Source organism: Trachymyrmex septentrionalis, unplaced genomic scaffold (genome assembly GCF_001594115.1).
Source record: "Trachymyrmex septentrionalis isolate Tsep2-gDNA-1 unplaced genomic scaffold, Tsep1.0 scaffold79, whole genome shotgun sequence".
Taxonomy (NCBI): domain Eukaryota; kingdom Metazoa; phylum Arthropoda; class Insecta; order Hymenoptera; family Formicidae; genus Trachymyrmex; species Trachymyrmex septentrionalis.
This window is the reverse complement of record NW_017305977.1, coordinates 581,464-592,444: the sequence shown is the minus strand read 5'-3', so window position 1 is coordinate 592,444 and position 10,981 is coordinate 581,464. Positions and strand designations below refer to the sequence as shown.

The 10,981-nt window shown below is 35.5% G+C and overlaps 1 protein-coding gene across 1 annotated transcript; it reads right to left on the bottom strand.

The window, feature by feature from the left end:
- Positions 1-10,370: 10,370 nt before the first annotated feature.
- LOC108754369 (histone-lysine N-methyltransferase SETMAR-like) lies at positions 10,371-10,712 on the bottom strand (the record flags this gene model as incomplete). The annotated part of the gene is made up of 1 exon (XM_018496619.1): positions 10,371-10,712. A coding segment is annotated over one exon (342 nt), but the record flags the coding sequence as incomplete, so codon positions are not given.
- Between the last annotated feature and the right edge of the window lie 269 nt (positions 10,713-10,981).

Sequence of the window (10,981 nt, the reverse complement as noted above, 5' to 3'; positions counted from 1 at the left end):
CTCTTCGTCGTTCACATCTTCTCGGCCCTCTGAGAACATTTTGTACCACCGATAAACGTTGCTTCGGTCCAAGGTAGCTTCACCATATGCCACAGTCAACATTCGGAATGCGTCCGCGCACTTAATTTTGTTTTTCACACAAAATTTGATACAGATTCTTTGATCCATTTTTTGGAATAGGCAAAAATCGAAGACGAACCAAAACACGTGCAAGCAAAGCAGCTGTCAAAAATTAACTGAACATTTAAAATGGCCGAACTTGTCGGCATAAGTGAGAGACATGAGTACCAACATAACGCTACAAAAAATCGAAAATCGAATATACGTAACCCGCGGAAATTCAAAATTCGCGATACTTTTTGAACAGACCTCGTATATATACAATTGTGGACAATGGTTGCAATACTTTTTTCTTATGGATTTCGGAACTCAGCTTTGCTCCTAGAGAGATTAAACGTAAATGGTTAGATCCATGGTATAAAGACAAGGGTATGCTCACCATAGAACTTACAGTAATGGAAGGGGAATATTTTATCCAACAAATGAATGGAAAGAGCAAGATTTGAGAGACAGAAGATGTATTGTATATTTTTGTCCTGATCAGTAACTTTTCTTTTTTCTGCGCATGTGCTAAAAGGGAATAAAAGAGGATAGAAAAATATATCTCTGTTCTGCTCAGTAACTTTTTTTCTTTCTGTGCATGTGCCAAAAGAGAATAGAAGAGCATAGAAAGATATTTCTGTCCTTTAGATTTTGCTCACAGATCCGTATTTCCCTTCCATTACTATAAGTTCTATAATGCTCATGCGCATGCTATACTCATGCGACCAATCAAAAATGTCAAATCATATGATGTCACAGATAATCGGTAAAGAACCCTTCACAAAACTAATGGAAATTGGTTTTGGAAATGAGAATTGATTAAATTTCTGATATGTTGTAGTCTCGTTGTTCTGAACAAATAGTCTCAATAGGTACTAGATCCTATGACTAGTTTCAGAAATATAAGCGATCAAAGTGTGCTCTGCCGAAAAAGCGATGTGCATTACATACACGTCATTATCAACTCTTCAGGGCTTTGTTTGTAATATATTGTATATGAGTTAAATAGTTATAATGATAAAAAAGTAACACAATATACTGAATAAATTAAGTAATTGGACTCTTTATAGTCGCATATAAAAATTAATTACGAAGGGGCTATTATGGAGTCAATGCTGTAAGTGGTGCGCAAATTCTTTATACAATATTATTTAATAGATAATATATAAATAATATACATTGATTGTTTCGGCTACTGATTTTAGCCATCTTCAGAATAGAATTAAATCCTACCCTAATAGTTATATTTTCTCCCTATAATAGTACTCCTTAATCTAAGAATAATTGTATGTCCATAGTACACGAAACCATATTTACATAATTCCAATCAAAAGTCATAACTGTGATGCATCCTATGCTCAGAAATAATGGAATGAGAAAAAGGATCTCTACAAATATTATTCCGATGTTCTGAAACTCTTATTTTCATTTTTTTACTAGTTATAATGATAATAATTATGATAAATATAATAATAATTATAATAAATATAATTACAATTATAGTTACAATTACAAATACAATTAAAATTGTTATAATAATTACAATCATAATTATAATTATAATTATATATATTTGTCTAAAGTTACGCTATACCAATCTGAAGGCTCATAATATAATTCCGGAAGATTAAATGAGACCATATATATTTTCTTGTCAATCAATCAAGCATCTCGAACGTGAGAGGCGAGGGAATTCACGTGAATCAAGTACCTTGAACGTGAAAAGCGAGGGGACTCACGCGATCAAGCACCCTGATATATATACACACACACACACGGGGTCAGATGACCTGTCACGTCTATGTTGATTTTGGGTAACACTGAGAAAATATATATGGTTTTATCAAGTATTTTGAGGACTTGAGTCAAATGCTCAAGTAAAACTGCAATTAAATATTATATATCGCGCAGTTGGAATGGCGGCTTTACCAATACGAAGCGTGAGTTGGACGTAAAGCTTGCATTAATATAGGTGGCGCATCGAGAGTTGGCAGGACCGGAGATAAAACGACAGACATTTTGTTGTAATTGTAACGAATGCTCAAGCATTGTAAAATCAGGAGAAATAAAACCTTTGATTAGCATATTCTCGCATATTTACATAAAACCAGCAATAGCATAAATAAAGTCTACGAGGCCTTAACATATTAGTCCTTTCAGCCAGATTAGTAGGCAACACAATCAATCAGCAAGGAAAACGGTAACACGTAACGAGGCTTTGCATGGTCGCACGGTCAGCAACAGAGCACGTAAGTGAGTCTCCGCAATCCTAGTCAGATTTCCTTTTCTCAAAAAACATGGCGGATTTCAAAAGGTCTAAACGTTAAGCGTGAACAATTTAAGAGCCAGTTAAAGCAATTTTAGAATTGAGGCGGATATCGATGACAACGGGCAGGAGATGATAGAAAGGCTTAACAAATTAACGAAAGTGTCAGAAAAATTCTACAATATTCAGTATGCAATTAGAAAGATGCGCAAACTGGCGATGCAGGAAGATGAAACGGTTAAGCAGGCAGCTGAGAGAGTAGACCGAGGAGAAGAAGAAATAGAGGCAGCATTCAAGCATAGTTATTATAGGTTGATAGCTATCGAAATGTAGGTTAGGGGAACGACATACATCCATCGAGTCACAAGCGCAGTTGAAATAGTAAGAACGATCAGAAAATCAAGCGTAAAATTACCACTACCGCGTTATCAATGTTTAATGAATAGTTTAGTCAATGGTTACAATTTAAAGGTGCAATTCTTTCATTAATAGATAAGGATAACGCGATATTAACGGAAATTCAGAAGCTTTAATAATGGAGTGTAGTCACTAGATAATAGGAAGCGCTGCTAGGATATTTTCTTTTCTCCCCGGTGCTGTTGTAAGATGGCGTGATGAGCATAAACGAAGGGGGAACACTCTCCCGACTATTGTTGTAATAGCGGCGCCAAGGATAGCGTGCATTTTTGATACAGCAAATATAAGAAGTATATAAAGACGTAGTTCTGCCTATTCAATTGTTACGAGACCTTTCCTAAGAGTGCAAACATTACATTGGCGACGAGAATAATTGGTGGTCACTGTAAAGTACGAGAACGTTATAGTAAAGGAATTCAGCGTGGAACGAAAGTAGCAAAGTCGTTCACAGTCACAGGGACATTGAGTAACAAAATGTCGACAACGGATTTATTGAAACTTCAGAAAGAATTAGAGGAACGAGAAAGAATCTTAGCGGAAAGAGCGAAGCAACAAGAGCATCAGAGAATCCAGTTGGCGATGGAGAGTTAACAACTAGCAAAAGTGAGAGCGGAATTTGAGACGGCTAGAAGAGAAGAACCACATGGCGCCGGTACCATTGTAAAAGGGATCGTTGGCAATATGTCCGAGTTTTCATTGAAAGAAGATTGGACAAGATGATTCGAAAGATTAACGCACTACTTCTCAGATAACGATGTGTCGAAAGAAAAGTATCGCTTTTTATTACATTAGTGGAAAGTGAAGGTTATGAACTTTTCTGTAATTTATGCACACCGGAAAAGCCGGCAAATCTCACATTGGAACGTCTTGCGGAAATTATGCAAAAGTACCTGCAACCGCAGTTAAGTGTAATATTGCAGCGTTATAAATTCAAAGAATGCAAGCAGATGGAAGGAGAAGACTTTAAGACGTATCTAGCCAAGCTAAAAAAATTATCACACAGCACATTGCTACTTTGGGGAACAGTTGGAGATCCATATTCGAGACCAGTTCGTATGGGAGGACTGGCAGTGAGAAGATCAGGAAGAGATTGCTGGGAGAACAACAGTTGATGTATGCCAAGATGGTGGAGATTTGCATGGACAAGCATGGAGATGGCAATATGTGAAGCGGCAGATATGAGGAATGCGACGAATAACAAAGGAAGCGCACTCAATTTTATGGATAAAAAAAAGAAAATAGTAACCTGTTATTGTTGCGGAAAAAAGAGTCACGTATCGAAAGACTGTCGTTTTAAGAGTTATGCATGTAATGCATGCGGGAAAAAGAGTCATTTAGAGATTGTTTGTAAAAGTAAAAAATAAAGTAAAGAGGAGAAAGGTAATAACCAGAAACAAAAATAAGCGGATGTTAAGACTAAAAATGTATTATAGTTAAGAGTCCGAATCATTATTTAGAAGAGTACAGTAATGTCCGAAAACAGTAATGAGAGCCTAAATAACGTGTTTTATAGTAACGATATAGATGATAGTAAAATGTTCGGTAACATAGAACTACTGAAAGTAAGCCTGAAAGTAGGAAATAAAGCACTAGCGTTCGAAATTTATACAGGATCGCCGATCTCTGCAATATCAAAGAGAGATTTTGATAAGTTTAAGGAAATACAATAATGAAGAAAACTACGCGTAATTTTAGAACACACACAGGGGATTCGATAATCTCTTTCGGTACTTTAAAGGTTAAGATAGGATTTCAGAATAAAAAACGGGAACTTGAATTATTTGTTTTATCAGGTAAAAATGCACCGATTGTAGCTCGAAATTGGCTTCAAGCCCTAGATATTGTTCAATTCAATAAATTGGTAGAAAAGCTGTCAGTTAAAGCAATGAGCGAAGAGCCTAATGACATTTGTAAAAGATCGACTTTAAAATTAAGCACATTAAGAGACAGGATAATAGGCCTGCTGATAGTCTATCGATTGGTAGAGAGGATATTAACGAGTTAGTTGAATTGAAAGAGACGAAGGAACAGACGTATCTAAAAGTAATCGAGGAAGAGGTGCAAGTTGTAGATAGTAAGGTTGTTCGTAGGGAAACAAGTAAAGATGCAATTTTGAGGAGAGATCGAGATTTTGTAATGCGGGGTTGGCCGGATAAAGTAGACGATTGCCTGAAGCCTTTCCATCATTTAGAATTAACATTGGAAGAAGATTGCGTAATGTGGGGATACCGCATTATTATTCCACAATCTTTAAGAGCTGACTTACTAGAAGAACTCCACGGAGCTCATCTCGGGGTGATTAAAATGAAGGCATTAACTAAATCTTATTTTTGGTGGCCTGGTTTAGATAGGGATAACGATCAAAGAGATAACAAAGACATGTAAAAGATGCTTAGAGAGCGCGGACGATCCCCCAAAGGCTTCGTTACATGTAAGTGGCCTCAGGGCCCAAACTATCGCATCTAGATTTTTGCGGGCCGATTAGCGATCATATGTATCTCGTGATAACCAATGCGTACTCGAAATGGATTGATATTAAGGAAATGTGCGATATTTCTTCGGAATCTACAATTAGAGCTTTAAAAGAGTATATATCATAAGCATATGGGGCTGTCACATCAAATTGTTTCTGATAATGGGCCGGCATTTGCGAGCGAGCAGTTCCAAGATTTTGTATTGCGAAATGCTATTAAGCATACGAAAACTGTACCGTCATCCTGCGTCAAACGGGGCGGCTGAGAATGCCGTGCACACTTTTAAAAAGAAGTTTAAAGTATTACTTAAAGATAATACAAGATAGGATGTCTTATGTAAATATTTATTTTATTATATTATCGCTCGACACCACATTGTACGACGGAAAAGACACCAGCCGAATTGCACTTAAACAGACATTTGAGAATGAGACTGGATATTATTAAACCCGATATTAGAAGTAGAGTTGAGCAGAAGCAAAGAGATCAACAACATTTTTTTAAGGGCAATCGTTTAGTTACTTTTGGAGTTAACGACTCCGTGATGACTAAAGATTATAGGACGCAGTCGTGGAGACAAGCAGCAATTGTTAAACAAACGAGCCCGGTTACTTATGATGTTATAATAGAATGGACGTATCTGAAGACGTCACATTGATCAACTGCGGGCATGTAATTTGCATTTATCTAGTATGATCAAAGATTCGGAGCTACCGAAAGACAGTATTGCGCCGGATAGAAATATTTCTGTAACTTAATATAACAATAACAGTAATAAGGAGGCGGCATTATCGACTAATTGTAATGTTAACGACTATAAGATTACTGCGAACGGTAATATAAGCATGCGCCGCCCGGGCGAAACAACTTCGACGAAACCTCGGGGAATCAAGTACTCGCTGAAGTAGGGAGGCGCTTAAGCCGAGTACCGAAGCCTCGGCAGACCTTAGACTTATAAGTAGATTCGTATTTTCTTTTTTTGTTTTGGTTTTTTCAAATTAAGTGTGGAGGAAATTGTAGTGTAGTCGTTATCAATAGATGTAGGAAAGATGCTATAGCATTTTCTTTTCTTTCTGAGCGGCGCTGTGTGAAATGGCGTGATGAGCGTAAGCGAAGGGAAAACGTTTTTCCTGATCATTGTTGTAATGGCGGTGCCAAGGATAGCGTGCATTTTTGATGACAAATATAAGAAGCAGCAAATATAAGAAGTATGTAAAGACTATGTAAGACAGAAGTATGTAGTTCTGTCTATTCAATTGTTGCGAGATCTTTCCTAAGCGTGCAAACATTACAAATAGCACATTAAAGGATGAAGCGCTGCAGTTTGTAGAAGGATTAGAAACCACTGCAGAAAACTATAAGATAGCATGGAAATTGTTGACTAAGTACTACGAAAATTAATACCGAAGACTAATTATTAACAAACTAAAAGAATTGTTTGAAACCACGCCGATAACAAAGGGTAACAGACTAGTAATTAGGCAGTTTGTAATCATATAAGGATGCATGTCAAAGCGTTAGCTGCTTTAAAATTGCCGATAGGACAATTGGACGCGATTTTGATTTACTTATTATTTACCTATTATTTAGCTAGATTATCATACGCAAAAGGAATGGGAAGAACGTATACGCCAAGTTGGGCTGAGCGTGGTACCACAGATGAATGAACTGTTCAAATTTTCAAACTAGAAAATATTATATGTTAGAAATGGTGGAATAAGAAAAATTGGTGTTCGCACAAGCACAACGTGAGGAAGAAGTCCATTCCAATCCGTTAGCGTCTACGTATCAGATTAGAAATGCGAGTATTGCAAGAGCTATCATCGTGTATATAATTGCGAAAGATTACTGAAGTTACCTGTATTATCACGTACTAATGAGATAAGACAATTAAAGCTCTGTCTCAATTGTTTAAGAAAAGGATATTGGAGCAAAGACTACAAGTCATTAGGCTGTAAGATTTATAAGGCAAGGCATAATTTTCTGCTTCATAGAGAACATGAAGAAAGATGGAAATAAAAAACGCACGAGCTAGGAGGATTCTAACAACAGTGTCATTTCCATTAATTGTGCAAAGGCTTCACAGCAAGTTTTATTATTGACAGCAAGAGTACGTATTTAATGCGAAAAGTCGCTAACATAGCTGCAAGGTGCTTCTTGATCCGGGTTCTCAGTCTAATTTAATAACCAAGGTATTAGTTGAGCTACGTTTATCGCCTAACACGGTAAATGTTCCTATTAGTGGACTAAATCAAAACAAGACTCATATTACTCATTGGATAATGCTCGAAATACAATCTCAATATAATATAATAATAAAAGGATGAGGATAGAGTGTTTGATACTGCCAAAAATCACTGGCAAGGGGAACACCAGGTGACGGGGATTTCGATACTTTTTATTGGCTGTTCTTGAGCGAAAAAAAAACTATACGTTTCCGGCCGTTTCAGCTATTGGCTCATAGTTTCGAAGAAATGGATTTTTTAAATAATTATTGTAGTAATTTGTGAAAAACGTACTGTATAAATAGAAATATTATCTTTAAATTTTATTTAATGTTATTAGTTTTAATTACTTTTTAATTGTAATGAAATTTCATGAAATTACATATTAGTATTATAGATAATAATTAAATACTTATTTATGGAATATTTATTATTATCATCGTTATCATCGTCATTGTTGTTATTTACATAAACGCATAAATAAGATTGTTATGAAAACTGTTACAGTTTCTGATGAAATTGGAAATTATGATTAGGAACAAGTCATATAATTGTAATCTTTTGATTAAAATTAATCAATTTATTAATAATAATAGAAAACTAATTGGGTTTTGTAGACGTACATTTTACGGGAATATAAATCATAAAAACAAGAAAAACATAAATATTTATTGCATTGTAAACATCTTACGAATGAATTTTAGAATGAATTTTATTTTAGAATAAAAATTCGATTTTCATCAAAATTGATTCCTAAAAGAAGCTATTTCCATAATGCTAATCAAATCTGCTTTCGGCTAGATATTAAAAAAAGTTATTGTGTTTGCAACAAAAATTCATTTGTAAGATGTTCACAATGCGGTAAATATTTATGTTTTTCTTGTTTTTATGATTTATGTCATCCTATATATTTACAATGTACGTCTATAAAACACGATCAGTTTTCTATTATTATTAATAAATCGATTATAATATTAATCAAAAGAAGATTACAATCATATGACTTATTTGTTCTTAATCATAATTTTCAATTTCCAATTTCATCAGAAATTGTAACAGTTTTTATTACTATCTTATTTATACGTTCATGTGAATAACAACAACGACGATGACAACGATGATAATAATAAATTTTCTAGAAATGTGTGTTTATAAAATACTAGTACGTAATTTCATAAAATTTCATTAAAATAAAGTAATTAAAACTAATAACATTAAATAAAATTTATAAAGATATTGATATTTTTATTTATATAGTACGTTTTTCAAATTATTATATTATAATAATTGTTTAAAAAATCAATTTCTTCGAAACTATGGGCCAATGGCTGAAACGGTCGGACATGTATTTTTTTTTTTTCGCTCAAGAATAGCTTGTATAAAGCGCATTAAAATCCCTGATCCCGTCACCTAGTGTTGTGAGTGCATACCGCAAAGCATTGATCCCACATTTCTGAAAATACTCAGGCATTTGATATTAGCAGACGAGGAATATTACAAACGGGAAACAAATTGTTAATTGGAGCTGGTACATTTTGGCAGATTCTCCAAGACAAACACGTCGATCTGCTTTCAGGACAGCCCCAGGAATCCAAGGTATTTCCTTATTGTCCGTTGGATACTGAACGGACAGATCACTAATGCATATTGCACAAGGCAATAGCAGCACAGTATGTAATTTGATAACAAACGAAGATTTAGTCAGCAATTGGAAAGATTTTGGCAATGAATTGGTGGACATGGAGCTTGCATCAGTATAATAATAGGTGGCGCATCGAGAGTTAGCAGGAGTGGAGATGGAACGACGGACATCTTGTTATTGTGATTGTAACGAACACTCAAGCATTGTAAAATCAGGAAAAATAAAATCCTTGATTAACATATTTACATAAATCCAACTATAGCATAAGTAAAATCTACGAGGCCTTAACAGGTTTCAACATTTAATCTTCCGGAGTCGTACTATAAGCCTTCAGATTGATATAACTTTAGACAAATATATAATTATAATTATAATTATGATAATTGTAATTATTATAACAATTTTAATTGTATTTGTAATATATAATTATAATTGTAATTGTATATTTATTATAATTATTATTATATTTATTATAATCACTATTATTGTATTATATTATAACTATTTAATATATATTACTAACTATTCATATATAAGGTGTAGTAAAAAGAAATCTATTATTTTTGCATTAAATTGAAGGCTTTATTTAGCATAGTTAGAATGATCCGATTTAGATCATGCACCGTTTTGTTCGATAACTTGATGCCATTTTGAAGGTAATTTCATTATGCCTCTCTCATAGAAACCCTCGTCCCTATTGGCAAAAAACTGGGACAGTCGATTTTCACAAGCTTCTCTTGAGGCGAATTTTTCATCAGGAAAATCATTCGCCATAGACAGGAACAGGTGATAATCACTTGGTGCCAGGTCCGGACTATAAGGTGGATGCATAAGAATCTCCCAACCAAGCTCCCGGAGCTTCTGGCGAGTCATTATCGATGTGTGTGGCCTGGCGTTGTCTTGATGGAACACAATTCTCTTCTATTGGCCAAAGCTGGCCGCTTCTGAGCGATTGCTTCTTTCAGACGGTCCAATTGTTGACAGTACAGGTCCGAATTAAGAGTTTGGCCGTAGGGGAGCAGCTCATAGTAGATGATTCCCTGCCAATCCCACCAAACACACAGCAAAACCTTCCTGATCGTCAATCCTGGCTTGGCCGCCGTTTGCGCCGGCTCATCGCGATTCGACCACGACCGTTTTCGCTTGACGTTGTCGTAAGTGACCCACTTTTCATCACCAGTAACCATTCGCTTCAGAAATGGGTCGATTTTGTTGCGATTCAGCAGCGATTCGCAGATGGAAATTCGGTCCATGAGGTTTTTTTGCGTTAACTCGTGTGGCACCCATACATCGAGCTTCTTTTTGTATCCAGCCTTATTTAAATGGTTCCAAACGGTTTTTTGTGCAATGTTTAGCTCCTGGGCAATCGAAACAGTGCTTACATGACGGTCGGACTCGACGATTTCCATTATTTTATCGACATTTTCGACAATTGGCCTTCCAGAGCGTGGTGCATCTTTGACATCAAAATTACCGGAACGGAATCGACGAAACCAAAATTGCGCGATATTGACTGTTACAGTATCAGGACCATAAACACTATTCACATTTTCAGCCGCCTGGCTTGCGTTTTCGCCTTTATCGAAGAAAAACTGTAAAATATGGCGTATTTTCTCTTTGTTGGTGTCCATCTTTGACACGCGCTCAAACAATACTGACTCAAGCAATCACAAAACTGTCTGAGAAGTTTTTTTAGTACGAAATCTTATCTTTCTAACGCCATTTGGCGTAACCCGATCGCACTTATACAACGCGAGATACAGATTACTAAAGCCATCTATTGGAAAAATAATAGATTTCTTTTTACTACACCTAATATATTACTAACAAAGCCTTAAAGAATTGATAATGACGC